The 21,456-nt window shown below is 40.7% G+C and overlaps 1 protein-coding gene across 1 annotated transcript; it reads left to right on the top strand.

Moving 5' to 3' along the window:
- Positions 1–1,813: 1,813 nt before the first annotated feature.
- On the top strand, positions 1,814–9,782 carry LOC138851629 (targeting protein for Xklp2-A-like). The gene is made up of 2 exons (XM_070080936.1): positions 1,814–3,308; positions 9,574–9,782. Exons 1-2 carry the CDS (start codon positions 1,943–1,945, stop codon positions 9,780–9,782), a joined length of 1,575 nt encoding a protein of 524 aa, XP_069937037.1. The 5' UTR covers positions 1,814–1,942.
- The last annotated feature ends 11,674 nt before the right edge of the window (positions 9,783–21,456 follow it).

Genomic DNA, 21,456 nt, shown 5'->3' with positions numbered 1-21,456 from the left:
AGCAGGTGAAATTGCAGATCTAGAGAGTGTCCAGAGAACCTTTACTGCACATATAAGTTCTGTCAAGCGCCTTAACTACTGGGAACGCTTGGAAGTGCTTAACTTGTACTCTTTGGAACGCAGGAAAGAGATATAGTATATCAAACCCTACACTTGGAAAAACGTGGAAGGAATGGTCCCGAATCTGAACACAGAAATCACTTCCTACGAAAGTAAAAGACTGGGCAGGCGATGCAAAATACCCCCATATAAAAGTAGGGGCGCCATTGGTACACCAAGAGAAAACACCATAAGTGTCTGGGGCCCAAGACTTTTCAACAGCTTCCCACCAAGCATAAGGGGAATTTCCAATAAGCCCCTGGCTGTCTTCAAGAGAGAGCTGGACAGATACCTAAAGTCAGTGCCAGATCAGCCGGGCTGTGGTTCATACGTGGGACTGCGTGCGGCCAGCAGTAACAGCCTGGTTGATCAGGTCTTGATCCACCGGGCCTCGGGGGCGTTGATCCCGGAATAACCTCCAGGTAGACTCCAGGTACACACACACAATATATATTTAAACCATACCCCCGGCCGGGATTGAACCCGCGGTCATAGAGTCTCAAAACTCCAGCCCGTATGGTTTATTTGCAATCGTGTCATTACGATTTCTTGAGTAATATATATATATATATATATATATATATATATATATATATATATATATATATATATATATATATATATATATATATATATATATATATATATATATATATATATATATATATATATATACATGTATATATATATATATATATATATATATATATATATATATATATATATATATATATATATATACATGTATATATATATATATATATATATATATATATATATATATATATATATATATATATATATATATATATATATATATATATATATATCCATCTCCAGGACTTGAGTCCTGGAGATGGGAAGTACAGTGCCTGCACTCTGAAGGAGGGGTGTAAATGTTGCAGTTTAAAAACTGTAGTGTAAAGCACCCTTCTGGCAAGACAGTGATGGAGTGAATGATGGTGAAAGTTTTTCTTTTTCGCGCCACCCTGCCTTGTTGGAAATCGGCCAGTGTGATAATAAAATATATATATATATATATATATATATATATATATATATATATATATATATATATATATATATATATATATATATATATATATATATATATATATATATATATATATATATAATCTATAGGGGGAAGGAAAGAGGGGTAGGGGTCGTCCTCGAAAGGGTTGGAAAGAGGGGGTAAAGGAGGTTTTGTGGGCGAGGGGCTTGGACTTCCAGCAAGCGTGCATGAGCGTGTTAGATAGGAGTGAATGGAGACGAATGATACTTGGGACCTGACGATCTGTTGGAGTGTGAGCAGGGTAATATTTAGTGAAGGGATTCAGGGAAACCGGTTATTTTCATATAGTCGGACTTGAGTCCTGGAAATGGGAAGTACAATGCCTGCACTTTAAAGGAGGGGTTTGGGATATTGGCAGTTTGGAGGGATATGTTGTGTATCTTTATACGTATATGCTTCTAAACTGTTGTATTCTGAGCACCTCTGCAAAAGCAGTGATAATGTGTGAGTGTGGTGAAAGTGTTGAATGATGATGAAAGTATTTTCTTTTTGGGGATTTTCTTTCTTTTGTGGGTCACCCTGCCTCGGTGGGAGACGACCGACTTGTTGAAAAAAAAAAAAAAAAAAAAAAAAAAAAAAAAAAAAAAAAAAAAGGTGAGGCGGTGAAGACTGCTGCTGATATACTGCCTGATACACTGTCTGGTGAGTCCATACTGCCTGATACACTGTCTGGTGAGTCCATACTGCCTGATACACTGTCTGGTGAGTCCATACTGCCTGATACACTGTCTGGTGAGTCCATACTGCCTGATACACTGTGATTTGACTATGGCGAATGCTACTACAGATGATTTGTACGAGTACGATGCTCCAAAGGTTTACTTTGACTTTAACGAACGAGAGAATATTGAGGTTGACGAGTCTTATTTTGATCGCTCTACAAGTCCTAAAACAATGGAGGATGGTGAGAAAGGACTTCTTCAGAAGGAGCCAGATTCACAAAGTCCCTCTTCACTTGGCGTCACTGTGGAAACCTCAAATCCCAACGTGGAGACACCAAGAAGACAGCGTACTTCTGCTGTTGCAGATTCTTCAAACAAAGAAAACAGAAGTAGCTTGAAGAAATCTGGTAAACGAAACAGCCTTTCGGTCCTGTCATCAGGTGTTGGTGTAAGGCAGTCTCCCAGGCTTGCTGCAATTGCTAAGGCAATTCGCAGAAGCAGTGCTGCTAGACTGTCACTTCGTAAATCTAGCAGTTCCCATAATTTCAAAGTGAACAAAGTTCAGAAAAATAAGGCAAATCATAAATCATCTGCACCAAGAACTGGAGTGAAAGGCTTAAGCCCACAAGATCAAAAAGATTTGAAAGTGATTGCAGTGTTCAGACAAAAAATGGCTGAAAACAAGAAGAAATGTGACCCTGTTACTTCAGGAGTGGGAAAGTCCACAAAACTGGGTCCAACTAAACCTCAAGAGTTTCACTTTGCTACAGATAGTAGATTAAGAAACCCCAAGAAGAATGAACCTGAAAAAGAAACTAAAGAATGTTCCTCAAAGTCTGCTAAACTTGAACCTACAGTACCTAAAGAATTCTATTTTGCCACTGATAGCCGCATAAAGAATCAAGTAATCACAGATGAGAGTGAAGCTAAGGATTTCACAAGATCTCTGCGTTCTGGGGCTTCAGCAGATAACACAGAAGCAAAGAAGGGGCTAACAATTCCTCAGCCATTTAAATTAACGGAGACTCGAAAAGGAAAGACTGAGGATGGTACCAAATTTGTTTCTATTGCTGAGCTGAACCTCAAATTCCACACGAAGACACCTCAAAGATTCCGTAGCAAAAGAGCTGGAAGTCATGATGACTTGAATCTAGAAGGGAAGAAGAAAAATAATCTTGGCGTGACTATTCCACACACTCCAAACCTATGCACTCGTAGTCGTTCTCGGCAAGTAAATTATCCAACTCGTGAAGAGATGGAAGAAAAAGAATTTGAAGAGGCCCAAAGGCATGCCTTTAAGGCACATCCTATTAACAAAAAAGTATTGGAGGCTCCTGCAGGTTATCAAGTAGAGAAGAAAAACCCAACAGTTCCAGAACCATTTGATATCACAGATTCAAAGAAACAGATGGATGCCAACCAGGAGGAAGCAAGCAGCCAGGGAAATGGCACGGCTGGCAATACTAGGAGAGGCAAGTGTCGGTCATGCTTACAGCTTCGTTGTCTCAACTCTAATGGTTTCCTCCGCAAACACGGTAGTTGCCCTGGTTCAGGATGTCCTCCTGTGGAAAGTGATGATCCAGAGCCACCTCAGGCACCTGAACCTACTCCAACAGATTTTATCTCATCAGACAATCTCTTGGAAGCAATTAAAGCAACAGGTACGAGGACACTCACACATATTCCCAAAGCAGCCCGTCCACACGCAGCTGGGAAACTTACAGACCTCCTGAAAAAAGTAAACGATGGTTCCACTATCTTAAATGCTCCACCAACCATCAAGGCATGGCACAACTTGCTACTTTTTGGCAATGTCTGCTTAGCTGTGCCGGAAAGAAGGGGAAAGAGGCTAGCCTCAATGATAATTAAATCCTTAAGAGATTTTCCTAGAGTTGATAACCTCATTCACCTTCCCCGTCAACACAAAAAAGGGAGAGGCAGAACCCCCACTCACTCTACTGACAGTGAAAAAAGTCAGAGTCCAGGTGAGCAAGAAAATTGAAGAGGGCAACACAGTGGGGGGCAATCAGAATTATTACCAGTGAAGATACAGTTGCTCCCAGGGATGCTGACACGGCTGAAGCACTTAGAAGAAAGCACCCTGCCAGGGAAACCAGTGGCACCAACAGTTCCAACACCTCTGTCCCCACTATGGAACCATTGATTGTGGAAGACTCAGACATTTACAAAGCAATAATGTCGTTCCCATCTGGCTCTGCTGGGGGTTACACTGGAATAAGGCCACAGCATTTAAAGGAAATGGTTAATCCAGTTATTGAGGAAATTGCAGAGACACTGCTTTCAAAGATCACAAGGTTCGTCAACAATTCCTTGGCTGGTCTGATTCCTGATGAAATTAGACCTTTCTTTTTTGGTGCAACACTTTGTGCACTTAAAAAGAAGGATGGAGGAATTCGGCCAATTGCAGTAGGCAACACGTTACGCCGCCTCGTATCCAAAGCTGCTGTCCGAAGTATTCGTGCACAGGCAGCCATGATGCTTCAACCAAACCAGCTTGGCTTTGGGGTCTCTCAAGGAAGTGAAGCAGCGGTTCATGCAACAAGGGCATATATCAACAACCTGCCTGAGGACAATGCAGTGGTAAAATTAGATTTCAAGAATGCATTCAATCTCCTGAAAAGAGACGTGGTATTAGCAGCAGTACAAGAACATTTCCCTGGTCTCTTCCCTTTTGTTTCAGCTGGGTATAGCAAGGAATCAATGCTTCTCTTTGGAGAGCATGAAATCACATCATCGGAGGGTGTCCAACAAGGAGATCCTCTTGCACCATTTCTCTTCTGTATTGCAGTTAGGGAAATCACAGTCAGACTGACCAGCGAGCTAAACATCTGGTTCCTAGATGATGGCACACTAGCAGGTACAAAAGAGTCCCTCCTACATGACCTTACACAGGTAATGACACGGGGACAGGAAATGGGTCTCATCCTGAATCCATCCAAATGTGAAATCATCTCAGTCAGTCAACAAGTGATAAATGCAGTGAGATCAAAACTACCAGGAGCAGCAGTCATTGCCCCCACAAATAGTGTCTTGCTAGGAGCACCTCTGGGAAGCAATGCCATTGACACAATTCTCAGGAAGAAATTGGAAGAGTTAAGGAGAATGGAACAACGAATAGGCAATCTGGACACCCACGATGCCTTGTACCTTCTCACAAAGTGCTTGAGTCTGCCCATGTTGACATATTTCCTAAGATGTGCACCTTCATATGATAACCCTATACTGCACGAATATGAGAGTATTCTGAGGCAGATTTTTACGAAAGTACTTAACCTTACTCTAGAAGACGGGCAGTGGAACCAAGCTACACTTCCAGTCAGACTAGGAGGCATTGGTGTCCGCAAGTCATCACAGATTGCGTTACCTGCTTTTCTGTCCTCGTGTATTGCATCCAGAGAGCTTGTAGCAGCGATTCTCCCTGAACATCTTAGGGACAAGATTGGAGCCCAGGACCAAAAATTCATTGACGGAGCAATGATCTGGGATAATCTAACGGGCTCAGAAACCAGACCTGCTCCCCCCAACAACTACAAACAATCGCACTGGGATGGTCCAATAGTGGAAAATATAGCCTCAACAATGCTTCAGAGTGTGTCAGGGAAGGATAGAGCCCGCCTGCTGGCAGTGAGAGCCCCTCATGCTGGGGACTTTCTGTTGGCTGTTCCCAACTCCAGCCTTGGCACACGCCTCGACCCACAGACCATCCGCATCGGTGTTGCCCTTCGACTTGCCGCCCCTATTCTCGCCGAACACAGGTGTATTTGTGGCAGTGAAGCAGCAGACCGATTCGGGTACCATGGTCTTGTGTGCCGTAAATCCGAGGGAAAGATTGCAAGACATGAGGAGGTTAATAACATTATCAATAGGAGCCTCACAACAGCTGGATGCCCAGCAGTAAGGGAGCCACCGCAACTATGCAGATCTGACGGCAGCCAGAAGCGTCCAGATGGTATCACCCTTCAAGCCTGGACAGATGGGAAGCAGGTGGTGTGGGACTATACATGTGCATCTACCTTGGCTGATACCTATCTCCAATACACCAGGGAGGAAGGAGGGGCAGCTGCCAGCTTTAGGGAGTCCCAAAAGTCTAGAAAATATGGAGAACTTGCCCATCATTATATGTTTGTTCCCATAGGCTCAGAGGCCCTTGGCTCATGGGGAAAGAGTGCATCTAATTTCCTTAAGGAGCTGGGAAAAAGACTCATCAGGGTAACTAGGGATCCCAGGGCAGCTAGTTTTCTGTTCCAGCGGCTCAGTGCGGCTGTTCAAAGGGGTAATGCATGCTGCATTTTGGGCACACGCCCCAGCTCTGAGGAGCTGGATGAGATTTTCGCCTTATAATCGGTGATACACACGTAACAACATGTACCGTATATGCCACCTTTATATATATAATATATATATACATTAATATATATAATATATATAATATATATATATATTAATATATCTATATATATATATATATATACATATATATATATATACATATATATATATATATATATATATATATATATATATATATATATATATATATATATATATATATATATATATATATATATATATATATTCACACCACACATTTCCCTCAGACATGACATCTCCACTGCCTCCAGCCTTCTCCTAGCTGCATGGGTGATGAATGGTGCAGCGACGAGAAGGCTGGAGGCAGTGGAGATGTCATGTCTGAGGGCAATGTGTGGTGTGAATATAATGCAGAGAATTCGTAGTTTGGAAGTTAGGAGGAGGTGCGGGATTACCAAAACTGTTGTCCAGAGGACTGAGGAAGGGTTGTGGAGGTGGTTCGGACATGTAGAGAGAATGGAGCGAAACAGAGTGACTTCAAGAGTGTATCAGTCTGTAGTGGAAGGAAGGCGGGGTAGGGGTCGGCCTAGGAAAGGTTGGAGGGAGGGGGTAAAGGAGGTTTCGTGTGCGAGGGGCTTGGACTTCCAGCAGGCATGCGTGAGCGTGTTTGATAGGAGTGAATGGAGACAAATGGTTTTTAATACTTGACGTGCTGTTGGAGTGTGAGCAAAGTAACATTTATGAAGGGGTTCAGGGAAACCGGCAGGCCGGACTTGAGTCCTGGAGATGGGAAGTACAGTGCCTGCACTCTGAAGGAGGGGTGTAAATGTTGCAGTTTAAAAACTGTAGTGTAAAGCACCCTTCTGGCAAGACAGTGATGGAGTGAATGATGGTGAAAGTTTTTCTTTTTCGCGCCACCCTGCCTTGGTTCTGCATGCTCCAGTATGGGTCAGACGTACACTGTGTACAGTGTCTTCAATGATTCCTGTCTTAAGTGTCAAAACGCTATTCTTAGGTTTACCAGGTGCACATCAAGCAGTTATTTACTTGATGTGCGCCTCAGGAGATATGCTTGGTATGATACTCACCCTAAGATCCTTTTCTTTGAGAGAAGTTTTGCAGCCTTTGGTTCCGTAGCATGTACTTCGTCTGCGGTCTTCTTTGACCTTCCCAATTTGACTGGGATAAACTAGAAGAGCCATTTGTTGGACTAGGTGTGCAGCCGGTCAAGATCCCTTTGTAGTCCTACCTGATCCCCGTCTGCTTGAATACTCAAGACGTCGGCTGGAAACAGGGATACATCAGAATCTGTCTCTTCCTTCGTGTCATTCACATATACCAGCAAATGCACTGGCCCTAGGACTGACCCTTGTGAAACCCGGCTCGCCACAGGCGCCCACTCTAATACTCATCACGCATCATCACTCGTTGTTTCCTTCCTGTAAAGTATTCTCTGATTCATTTCAGTGACTTTCCTGTTATTCCCGCCTCCTCCTCTAGCTTTCGTACTAATTGATATCTTGTGCGGGACTGTGTCGATAACCTTACAGCACAAGAAAATGCAATCTTTCCAACCCATTTTTCCTGCCTTACTGCTGTCACCTTGTCGAAAAACTCCAGTAGGTTTGTGACACAGGATTTTCCTTCCTGATCTTCATCTCCATGACTTTGCATGCTATTCATGTCAGTTACATTAGTCTATAGTTGTATACTCCATATTTGTCCCCTTTCTTAAAAATTGGGACTACATTTACTGTCTTCCACACCTCAAGTGGTTGCCCTGTTTCGATAAATGTGTTGAAGATTGTTGTTAGTGGCACACAGTGTCTCTGCTCCCTCTCGCAAGACCCTGCCTTTGAGGTATTTAGTTCAATGAGCTGCCTCTTCACTTGCTCCTCTCTTATATTTAGTGTGTCCAGCACTTGTTAGTGTGCCACCTCTTTCTGAGTTGCTGGAGTCCTTTCTGTCTCCACTGTGAATACTTCTTTAAATCTCGTGTTGAGCTCTTCACATACCTCTTGGTCGTTTCTTGTGATCTCCCCTCCTTCCCGCTGCAGCATGATTACCTAGTCCTTGACTGTTGTTTTCCTCCCGATGTGGCTGTACAAGATCTTTGGGTAGGATTTGGCTTTCGATGCTGCATCGTTCTCGTATTGCCGCTGAGCCTCCATCCTTATCCATGCATATTCTTTTCTGTTCTATGTTTTTTCCATTCTCTAGCGCACTTAGTTTTAGCGTGAACCAAGGGGTCGTTCTGGTCTTCCCATTGTTTCTGTTGCCTTTGGATACGAACCTCTTCTCTGCCTCCTTGCATTTTGTGGTCACGTATTCCATCATTTCATTTACTGTTTTTCCCACCAGTTTTCTTTCCAACTGAGCCTCATGCAAGATATTCCTTATTCCTGTGTAGTCCTCTCTTTCATAGTTTGGCTTCTCCCGTCCTACTCTTACTCCTTCAATGTGTGTGTGTGTGTGTGTGTATGTGTGTGTGTGTGTGTGTGTGTGTGTGTGTGTGTGTGTGTGTGGGTGGGTGGGTGGGGGTGTTGGTGTAGAAACACATTTTGGGGTCCATGGTTTCCATATATAAACACAAAGTAACACATACATTAGGGACCATGTCCGACGTAATGGAAGTTTGCTTCAGGCGTCTTGTCGATAGTTTAGTGGAAATGTGATATTCGATACCCAGGTGAGAGAAGTGTAGAGAGAGAGAGAGAGAGAGAGAGAGACCGTGAGGGGAAACTTAAAAAATCAGTTATATAGTTGTACAGAAAATACTTCTGTAAATTCTCAGCTTTAATTTTACAGCCCGTATGTGTAAAAAAGAACTCAAGTACTGAGGGGAGATCCTGAGAGAACTAAGGGGAGATAATGTAAATATTAGAATACTGCAACAATAAAAAAGATAATGAAGCAGGGATTAACCAGAGGGTAAGAGGGAGAGGGGAGGAGAGAGAGCAACCGTTGGTGACCCAACGTCATGCAGTATTATTACTCAAAGTGCGTTGCTATTGTTCAAAGATGATTCTGTTAGCGTACTCATATGTACTTAACACTATATGGATGCAGGTATCGAGTCTCAGCTCCTGACCCCGCCTCATCGTGGGCTGCTACTGCTACTGGGTTCTCCTGGATTCCTGTAGAATCTACCTGGAGGGTGTTACGGGGGTCAACGCCCCCGCGACCCAGTCCTTGACCAGGCTTTGATAGCTTTATTAAATGTTTTCTTATTGCTGAGTATGAATCTTGCCTACCATCCAGGTTGTAAACTTTCCGATCACTTAAAGTTCGACAAGACATGACAGAACAAGACAAGACAAGAAAGTTTGGGTAAGACCATTGTGGGGTGAGTGAGGATGTGGAGATAGGGGAAGAGTAGATTGGTGAAAAGAAGATTTTGAGTAGAAGAGATAGTGCCAGGGCTCAACCCAGTAGCTAGGAGCTCGTGGGGTGGACTGGACAAGCAGAAGGAGCAGTCTGAGGACGAGAATGCATCGTTCACAGTTGGTGGAAGTCTTGATTCTTGGGTAGCTTGCAGCAGGCTTGATCGAAGGAGGAGACGCAGGTTGGGCCAAGAGACGCAGCTCAGTTGTTATTTAGCGTCGAGCATTTGAGGAAGAGCCGTTCTCAAATTTCTTGAAATTAATTCTGGAAAAGTGGTGCAGTTTTGTTTTATTACCAAAAGTAAAACGGAGTGGCTTTGATGAACTCCAGAACTCGGGTAACAGTGAAATGGTGTGGAGTCTTACAAACGAATTTAGCAGACCCAGCACAGAGCCCTACAGTACTGTGCAGGTTATGGTGTCCTCATTCGAAGGAGTTGTATAGAAAGTCAGGTTGTCGTAAGTAGGTGAGCTGTTGAAGGAGTCATCAACATCTTCCTCCTCTTCCTCAGAAGGGGATACAGAGGGCGAGTCTACGATGGTGCTAGCTGATTGGTCCATTGCAGTAGTGGTGGAAGTCGATAGTGGCCTCTCATTGGTGGGATTTGGAGGAGTCTCGTCACATGAAGGCGGTGGTGGTGGTGTGGAAACACTGACATTATTAGGGGCGGTTTTGAGTATGGCTGAAGAAGGTGAGGAAGCAGGGAAAGTAAACTTTGGCATGTTCTACTACCATGATTAATGTGAGCATCACTACCATGATCAATGTAAACATCTAAACCACGATCATTGTGAACATCACTATCATGATCAATATGAATATCACTACTGTGATTAATGTGATCATCAATAAAATGATCAATATGAACATCACTACCATGATGAATGTAAATGTTACTACCATGTTCAGTGTGTGCATCACTACCATGATCAGTGTAAACATCTGTACCATGATCAATGTGAACATCACTACCATGATCAATATAAACATCACTACAGTGATCAACGTGAATATCACTACCATTTTTAATATGTGCATCGCTACCATGATCAACGTGAATATCATTACCATGATCAATATGTACATCACTACCATGATCAATGTAAATATCACTACCATGGTCAATGTGAATACCACTACCATGATCAATGTAAATATCACTACCATGGTCAATGTGAATACCACTACCATGATCAATGTAAATATCACTACCATGGTCAATGTGAATATCACTACCATGATCAATGTAAACATTACTTCCATGATCAATGTAAACTTCACTACCATTATCAACGTAACATCACTACCATGATCAATGTGTATATCACTACCATGATCTATGTAAACATCACTATCAAGATCAATGTGAATATCACTACCATGTTCGATGTAAACATCACTACCATGATCTTTATGAATATCATTACCATGATCATTGTAATCATCACTACAATGATCCATATGAATATCATTACCATGGTCAATGGAAACTTCACCACCATGATCAAAGTAGTGTCACTACCATGATCAATGTGAATATCACTATCATGATCTATGTAAACATCACTACCATGATCAGTGTGAATGTCACTACCATGATCACTATGAATATCACTACTCTGATTAATATGAACATCTCTACCATGATCAGTATAACCATCACTACCATGATCAATGTGAATATTACTACCATGACCATAATGAACATCACTACCATGATCAATATAAACAACACTACCATGACCAATGTGAATATCACTACCATGATAAATGTAAACATCACTAAGATGATCAATGTGAACATCAATATAATGCTCAATGTAAACATCACTACCATGATCAATGTAAATATCACTACCATGATCATTGTGAATATCACTACCATGATCCATATAAGCACCACTACCATGATCAATCAAACATCGCTACCATTACCATATTCTTCACTACATAAATCATTAATATTATCACTACTGTAATCAGTAGCAAGATCATCACTGGTGATCACCTCTACCATAATCACTAATCATTCATGATCATTTAATTATCATGCCACTAATCATCAATACATAATCTTAACTATAATGATCATTGCCATAATTATTACTGCAATCATTACTACTGTAATAATCACTACCATAATCTATAATCAATAATCACGACAAGTATAATCATCAAAACCCTTAATCACTCTCCAACCATCACTATTAAAATCATCATTACTTTAATAACTACTGCAATCAACACTACTGTAATCATCACTGCTATAAACATTACTATTGTTATCATTACTTTAATCACTACTATACTCATCATTACTGGAATAACTACTGTAATCATCACTACTATAATAATCACTACCACAATCAACACTACTGTAATCATCACTACTATAAACATTACTATTGTTATCATTACTTTAATCACTACTATACTCATCATTACTGGAATAACTACTGTAATCATCACTATTGTAACCATAACTATTATAATCATCACTACTATAATAATCACTACCACAATCAACACTATTATAATAATCACTATCATATTCATCATTACCATAATCATCGCTACCATAATCATCACTACTGAAAACATCAAAACCATACTCATAAATACCGTAATCCATTACAACAATAATCATGTTTACCATAATCATGAGTACCATAATCATCATGTCTGGAATCATCACTGCCATAATCATCGCTAATGCAATCATCGCTACCTTAATCTTGACTACTATAACAATCACTACCATAATCATTACTGCCATATTCATGACTAGTATAATCATCGCTACCATAATCATGACTACTGTAATCATGACTACTGTAATCATCATTTCCATAATCATCATTACCATAATCATCACTTCTAAAATCACCACTACTGTAATCATCACTATTGTAATCACAACTATCATAATCATCGTTACTGAAATCATCACTACTGTAATCATCACTATTGCACTCATCACTGCTGTAATCATCACTACCACAATCATCAGTACTCTAATCATTACTAATGAACTCCATCGTTACAATAATATTCACTATCCTCATCATCTTCACTACAATAATCATCCCTATCCTCATCATCTTCACTACAATAATCAACACTATCCTCATGTTCACTACAATAATCAACACTATCCTCATCATCTTCACTACAATAATCAACACTATCCTCATCTTCACTACAATAATCAACAATATCCTCATGTTCACTACAATAATCAACACTATCCTCAATATCTTCACTAAAATAATCAACACTATCCTCATCTTCACTACAATAATCAACACTATCTTCATCTTCACTACAATAATCAACACTATCTTCATCTTCATTACAATAATCAGCACTATCCTCATCATCTTCACCACAATAATCAACACTATACTCATCATCTTCACTACAATAATCAACACTATCCGAAACATCTTCACTACAATAATCAACACTATCCTCATCATCTTCACCACAATAATCAACACTATCCTCATCATCTTCACTACAATAATCAACACTATCCGAAACATCTTCACTACAATAATCAACACTATCCTCATCATCTTCACCACAATAATCAACACTATCCTCATCATCTTCACTACAATAATCAACACTATCCGAAACATCTTCACTACAATAATCATCACTAACCTCATTATCTTCACTATAATCAACACTATCCTCATTTTCACTACAATAATCATCACTCTCCGAATCATCTTCACTACAATAATCATAACTATCCTCATTATCTTCACTACAATAATCAACACTATCCTCATGTTCGGTACAATAATCAACACTATATTCATTATCTTCACTACAACAATCATCACTATCCTCATCTTCACTATAATAATCAACACTATCTTCATTATCTTCACTACAATAATCATCACTCTCCTCATCTTCACTACAATAATCATCAGTATCCTCATTATCTTCACTGTATTAGTCCCAAACATTGGGATTGGACAAATGTGACACCACCTACGACTGCTGCCCCTCACCTGTCTACGGTTTATAAGCTGCTTCTCCGCATATATGCCGTATTCTATTCAAGATTGATGGACTGACCACATCGACTCAAGGCTGAGGGACTGATTACCTCCTTCTCCTCCTGTTCTTCAAGTTTCTCCTTTGTATGGACTGATGAAGCCACTGTGCGGCGAAACGTTTCCTCAATAAAGATACCCAAGTTAAGAAGTAGCTGACCCGGTGGGCTCTACAGTCTAGCAGCAAGTTAAAAAGAGCCTTCGGCAGAACGTCATTATCTTTCTGGCTTCATAATGTTTTGATCAACACCTGAGTGACTGTCACTTTGAAGTCGATCTAAATCATCCATTATCTCTCAAATTCGCCAAGAGGCAATAAGTGGTAAGATAAAATTGACTGACCTCATTAAGATGAAACTCAAAATTTGGCTTCTTGCACACCAGAGTTAACTTAATGTTGTTAAAACTTAAATCTCAAACATTTAAGGGTTTTTTGACAGTGATTTAATGGTTTTCAAACTGATGTTAGCTATTTTAACTTAGTATAATATTTCATTGTATTAAAGGTGTTACCCTTGTTCATTACCTCCATAGCTTTTATTTAATTTTATCTTTCTACTCTGTAAAAGTGCTCAGTATACATAATAAATACTGTCTTGAAATATAAACAAGGAATACCTTTCAAATTGTGAGAACACAATAATCAATGAACTGATTCCTAATAATGTTTATATTGTACAAACAGGCAGGCCGAAGCAGAGCAACACACACACACACACACACACACACACACACACACGACACAGTTCCTCACAAGAGGTTACTGCAAAAGCTAGAGGATCAGGCACACATGACAGGAAAGGCACTGCAATGGATCAGAGAATATCTGACAGGGAGGCAACAACGAGTCATGGTACGCGACGAGGTGTCAGAGTGGGCGCCTGTGACAAGCGGGGTTCCACAGGGGTCAGTCCTAGGACCTGTGCTGTTCTTGGTATATGTGAACGACATAACGGAAGGGATAGACTCAGAAGTGTCCTTGTTTGCAGATGATACGAAGTTAATGAGAAGAATCAAATCGGATGAGGATCAGGCAGGACTACAAAGAGACCTGGACAGGCTACAAGCCTGGTCCAGCATCTGGCTCCTTGATTTTAACCCTGCCAAATGCAAAGTCATGAAGATTGGGGAAGGGCAAAGAAGACCGCAGACACAATATAGTTTAGATGGCCAAAGACTGCAAATCTCACTCAAGGAAAAAGATCTGGGGGTGAGTATAACACCTAGCATATCTCCTGAGGCGCATATCAATCAGATAACTGCTGCAGCATACGGGCGCCTGGCAAACCTACGGATAGCGTTCCGATACCTCAGTAAGGATTCGTTTAAGACTCTGTATACCATTTACGTCAGGCCCATACTGGAATATGCAGCACCAGTTGGGATTCCACACCTAGTCAAGCACGTCAAGAAATTAGAGAAAGTGCAAAGGTTTGCAACAAGACTAGTCCCAGAGCTACGGGGATTGTCCTACGAAGAAAGGTTGAGGGAAATCGGCCTGACGACACTGGAGGACAGGAGGGTCAGGGGAGACATGATAACGACATATAAAATACTGCGCGGAATAGACAAGGTGGACAAAGACGGGATGTTCCAGAGAAAGGACACAGACACAAGAGGTCACAATTGGAAGTTGAAGACTCAGATGAATCAAAGGGATGTTAGGAAGTATTTCTTCAGTCATAGAGTAGTGAGGCCGTGGAATAGCCTAGAAAGTGACGTAGTGGAGGCGGGAACCATACATAGTTTTAAGGCGAGGTATGATAGAGCTCATGGGGCAGGGAGAGAGAGGACCTAGTAGCAATCAGCGAAGAGGCGGGGCCAGGAGCTGTGAATCGACCCCTGCAACCACAAATAGGTGAGTACAAATAGGTGAGTACACACACACACACACACACACACAATGACACAATGTACATATTGTATGTCATGCCCATTTTGGAGTATGCAGCCCACACCTGGTGAAACATATTAAAAAATTAGAGAAAGTGCAAAACTTTGCAACAAGACTAGTCCCAGAGCTAAGGGGCATGTTCTCTGATGAGAGGTTAATGAAGCTGAACCTAACGACACTGGAAAACAGGAGGAATAGCAGGGACATGATATCGTCGTATAAAATACTGATAGGAATTGACAAGGTGGTCAAGGGCAGAATGTTTCAGAAAAGGGACACAGGAACAAGGGGACAAAACGGAAATCTGAAAACTCAAATGAGTCATGAGGATGTTAGGCAGTACCTCTTCAGTCTTAGAGTCATAAGGAAGTGGAACAGCATGGAGTAGTGAAGACAGAATCCATATATAGCTTTAAGAAGAGGTACTATATGGCTCTTAGAGCAGAGAGAGAGAGTCGACCTAGTAATGATTTAGTAATGCCAGGAGCAATGACTTGACCCCTGCAGCCACATATAGGTGAATATCCACCACTCACTCACACGCGCACACACACACACACACACACACACACACACACACACACACACACACACACACACACACACACACACACACACACACACACACACACACACACACACACACACACACACACACACACACACACACACACACACACACACACACACACACACACACACACACACACACACACGAAAAGAATGGTGGAGCTTCTAGAAAGAAATAGACTAAGAGAAGGGAAATCCTGCATCACAAACCTATTGGAGTTCTATGACAAGGTAACGGAGGTAAGACAGGAGCGAGTGAGATGGGCAGACTGCATCTTCTTGAACTGTAAAAAGGATTTCGACACAGTGCTACAGAAGATGAAAATCTATGAGCAGGCAGGAATATAAGGGAAAGTACTGCAATGGATCAGGGAATACTTAACAGTAAGGAAACAACGCGTGTCGTTATGAGACAATGTGTCAGAGTGGGTACATGTGTCGAGTGGGGTTCCACAAAGGTAAGCTCTGGATCCAGTGCTGTTTCTTGTATTTGTGAATGACATAATGGAAGGGACTGAGTTGGGGGTGTCCCTTGTTTGTAGATGATGTGAAACTAATAAGGAGAATACAAGTCGATGAGGATGAGGTTAGCCTACAGGGGAATCTGGACAGGCTGCAAGCCTGGTCCGACAAATGCCTCCTGGAGTTTAACCTCAGAAAGTGCAAAATTATGACGCCTGGGGAAGGACAAAAGAGACCGCGGAATGAGTACAGCCAAAGAGGTCAGAGGCTGCAAAACTCACTCAAGAAAAAGGATCTTGGGAATAAGAATCATATCGAGCATATATCTTCAGATGTACATCAACCAAATATCTGCTGCAGCATACGGGTGCCTTGTATACCTAAGAATAGAGTTTCGACATCTAGGTCAGGAGTCATTCACGACACTATACCCTGTGTATGTCAGGCCCATATTCGAGTATGCAGAACGGGTATGGAACCCACACCTGGTTAAAATGCGTCCGGAATTTGGAGAAAGTGCATAAGTCTGCAACAAAACTAGTCCCGGAGCTAAGAGGTATGTCTTATGAGGAGAGATTAAAGGAGTTCAGTCTGATGACACTAGAGGATAAGAAGGAAAGGGAGGACATGACAACGACGTATAAAATACTGAGAGGAACTGACAAAGTATACAGGGCTGGAATGTTTCAGAGATGGGAAACAGGAACAAGGGGGCAACAACTGGTTGTAGGAAACTTAGATGAGCCATAGGGATGTTAGGAAGTATTTCTTTTACCTTAGAGTTGTCAGGAAGTGGAATAATTTGGATTGTGAAGTAGTGGAGGCAAGATCCATACATTATTTTAAGAAGGGGTGCAATTAGGCTCTTGCAGCGGGGAGAGAATGATCTAATAGCGACTGGCGAAGAGGAGGGGCCAGGAGCTGTGACTCGAGGGACGGGGTAAAGGAGGTTCAGTGAGCGAGGGGCTTGGACTTCCAGCAAGCGTGCGAGAGCGTGTTAGATAGCAGTGAATTGAGACGAATGGTTTTTGGGACCTGACGAGCTGTTGGAGTGTGAGCAGGGTAATATTTTGTGAAAGGATTCAGGGAAACCGCTTAGCCGGACTTGAGTTCTGGAAATGGGAAGTACAATGCCTGCACTTTAAAGGAGGGCTTGGGATATCGGCTGTCGTATCTGAGTGCCTCTGCAAAGACAGTAATTATATATGAGATATGACGGAAAAGTAATTGTATCTGTAATTGTTATTGACCTTGAATTATGTAACTACTCTTAACCTGGTAGGAAATCTGCCGGATGGACTTTGTATTCCAGGAAAAGAAGATGGAAGGGTGAGTCATGGATCATAACATAACAACACAGGTAACTTCTCCCCTCCAAAAAAAGTGGCCATAAGTCCAGACTTTCAGTATGAGATAATTATAAAGGTCCAGACAACTGCTCGACGATGTAATGATAGAGAACCAGGTGACTCCTTGCCTCAAGAAAGGTAATCCTCGGTATCGTAATCACAGAGTCCATAACGGCATTCTTAAGCACGGTGTTTTTCATGTCACTTTTTATGCCATGAGTAAGGCTACTATTGGATTATGCAGCACCGGTATGGAACACACACACTTAAGTATATCAAAAAACCTGAGAAAGTCATGAAGCTAAGGGGTATGTGCACTTATGAGAGAGAAAGGGAGCTAAACCTGATGAGATAAGAGCTAAGAAGGTAGAGGGCCGATATATTAACAACGTACAAAATACTGAATGATAGGAGGGCAGGGACAGGTTGTTAGAGAGACGGAAAACAGGAATACGAAGGCATAGCTGGAAGGTGAAAACTCAGAAAAGTCCTGTAGACATCGCCCTGTGCTTGTTTACAGTCTCCCTACGATCCCTGCTGGGGAGGAAAACCTTTACCTTCACTGTCATCTTTCACAGTGAACTGCTATAATCGTGGTAAGATAAAACCTTGCAGTGGAACTGTGAAAGACTCCTCAAAATTTGCACTTGCAGCTACCGTTAGGGGCGGTTTGCAAGTGAAGTTTAACATTATTCTGACGCTCCATTGTCGTGTGCAACGACAGTGGAGCGTCAGAATAATGTGGATGGGCTAAATTGAGATGACCTGACAATGGGACAAGTAGCTGGTGTTGGTTGCCAATATGACATTTTTCAGAGCATAGTTCTAGCTGCCCAGACAACTTTTGTTCCGAGTAGGGAAATTAAATCTAACAAAAATGGTCCCAAATGGATGAACAATAGATAAAACATATCATTGGTCAAAAGAGAGGCATTTTTAGACGTATCAAAAGAGGGGATGGGCAGTTAAGAAATCAATATATACAATTAAAGATAGAAATAAAAAAAGGAATAAAAAAAGCAAAAAGGGATTATGAAGCTAAGGTCGCAAGGGACGCGAAGACTAACCCAAAAGAGTTCTTTTAGGAATGCAAAAGTAAGATTAGGGACGAGACAGGTCCACTCAGGTCAGATCACTGAAAGTGATAAGGATATGAGTGAACTTTTCAATTTTTACTTCCTCTCAGTTTTTCCTTAGGAAGATACTAGCGAAACTCCAGAAATAAAAAATGATGTAGAACAGGACGATAATAAACTATGCATGATTGCAGTAACTAGTGACATTGTCCTCAGACAAATAGAGAAATTAAAACCTAACAAATTCCCAGGCCCTGACGAACTGTTTGCAAGGATGTTAAAGGAATGTAAAGAGGAACTTAGCATACCTTTGGCTAATCTTTTTAACATATCACTACAAACTGGCATAGTGCCTGATAAGTGGAAAATGACAAATGTAATACCTATTTACAAGGCAGGTGACAGGTCCTTAGCTTCGAAATATAGACCAATAAGCCTTACCTCCATAGTGGGAAAATTTATGGAATTAATAATTGGCGAGGCAATTCGTAGCCATCTTGAAGAGGCATAAATTGATAAATGAATTTCAACACGGTTTTACTAAGGGGCGTTCCTGTCTTACGAATTTATTAACTTTTTTCACTAAGGTGTTTGAGGAGGTAGATCATGATATTATGTATATGGACTTCAGTAAGGCTATCGATAGAGTTCCACAACAAAGGCTTTCGAGGAAACTTAAGGCACACGGAATAGGAGGAGAAATTTTTTCCTGGGTACAGGCATGGCTGACAAATAAGCAGCAAAGAGTTTGCATAAATGGGGAAAAATCAGAATGGGGACACGTCACAAGTGGTGTTCCACAGGGGTCAGTGTTGGGCCCCCTTGCTGTTCACAATCTACATAAACGACATAGATGAGGGAATAAGTAGCTACATAAGCAAATTTGCTGATGACACCAAAATAGGCCGTCCAATTCATTCTATTGAGGACACTAGTGCACTTCAGGATGATTTGAATAAACTGATGGAGTGGTCGTAGAAGTGGCAGATGCAGTTTAATATAGACAAATGAAAAGTTCTAAATGTTGGACAGGACAATAGCCATGCCACATACAAACTAAATAATGTAGATCTTAATACTACTGATTGCGAAAAGGATTTAGGAGTTCTGGTTAGCAGTAATCTGAAACCAAGACAACAGTGCATAAGTGTTCGCAATAAAGCTAACAGAATCCTTGGCTTCATGTCAAGAAGTATAAATAATAGAAGTCCTAAGGTACTCCTTTAAAAATTGGCTTTTTATCTCATCCCCTGCATGCATCAGCCTTACTAGAGATTTTAACAATCCAAGGAATTCGCAAGAGCAGGCGAAATATACATAAACACTGATCTCTGGCTGAAGGAGACTCGAACCTACGAACCTTGCATGCAGGGGATGAGATGAAAAGCTGTAAGCCTTCTCCCTGAAAACTGGCTGCTTTGAATCAAAACGTCTGGCGCAAGCTGGACGGCAAGGTATTGGTCCAGTGTGGTGAGAATGATAAGGCACTGCGTACCTTGTTCCAAGGTTCGTAGGTTTGAGTCTCCTTCAGCCAGAGATCAGTGTTTATATATATATATATATATATATATATATATATATATATATATATATATATATATATATATATATATATATATATATATATATATGTCGTGCCGAATAGGCAGAACTTGCGATCTTGGCTTAAATAGCAACGCTCATCTTGCCATATCAGACGAGTGAAAATTTGTGTATGCAATAATTTCGCCAAAATCATTCTGAACCTAACGAAAAAAATATATTTCACTGTTTGATTGGTATTAAATTATTGTATACAAATCTAAAATATATTTAGTTGGGTTAGGCTAAAATAAATTACTCTTGATAAAATAAGGTTAGGTAAGTTTTCAAAGATACTTTTGGTGCAAAATTCAAAATTTTTACATTAACATTAATGAAAAAATATATCTTTAAACGTATAAGAGAAATTTTTTGAAAGGACTTAATTTTAAATGAGTTCTTGCTAATTGACCAGTTTTACATATTCGGCACGACTTATATATATATATATATATATATATATATATATATATATATATAAAATATATATATATATATATATATATATATGTATATATATATATATATATATATATATATATATCTATATATATATATATATATATATATATATATATATATATATATATATATATATATATATATATATATGCAATAAGATCACAGTAAACAGGTGATTTCAGAATATGCAAAACAACCACTCTGAAAGAATAGAGAAATTCCAAGCGCTTTCGTGACTACTCACTTTATCAAGGAACTATGAAAGTAAAGCATCCAAGGAAGCTATATAAGGGGTCTGGCCGGCACCTCACTATCAGATCCCACAACGGTTAAACACCTGACGCGCGCCGACCCGACAATAATATGGATATTTCCTTTGGTTTATATAAATTAGATTCATTTATAATTAATAGAATTTGGGAAGAATTTAATAATAC

This window comes from Cherax quadricarinatus, unplaced genomic scaffold (assembly GCF_038502225.1).
Source record: "Cherax quadricarinatus isolate ZL_2023a unplaced genomic scaffold, ASM3850222v1 Contig1286, whole genome shotgun sequence".
NCBI classification, from domain to species: Eukaryota; Metazoa; Arthropoda; class Malacostraca; order Decapoda; family Parastacidae; genus Cherax; species Cherax quadricarinatus.
Note: the sequence above shows the minus strand (reverse complement) of the source record. Positions and strands in the feature narration are given on the sequence as shown.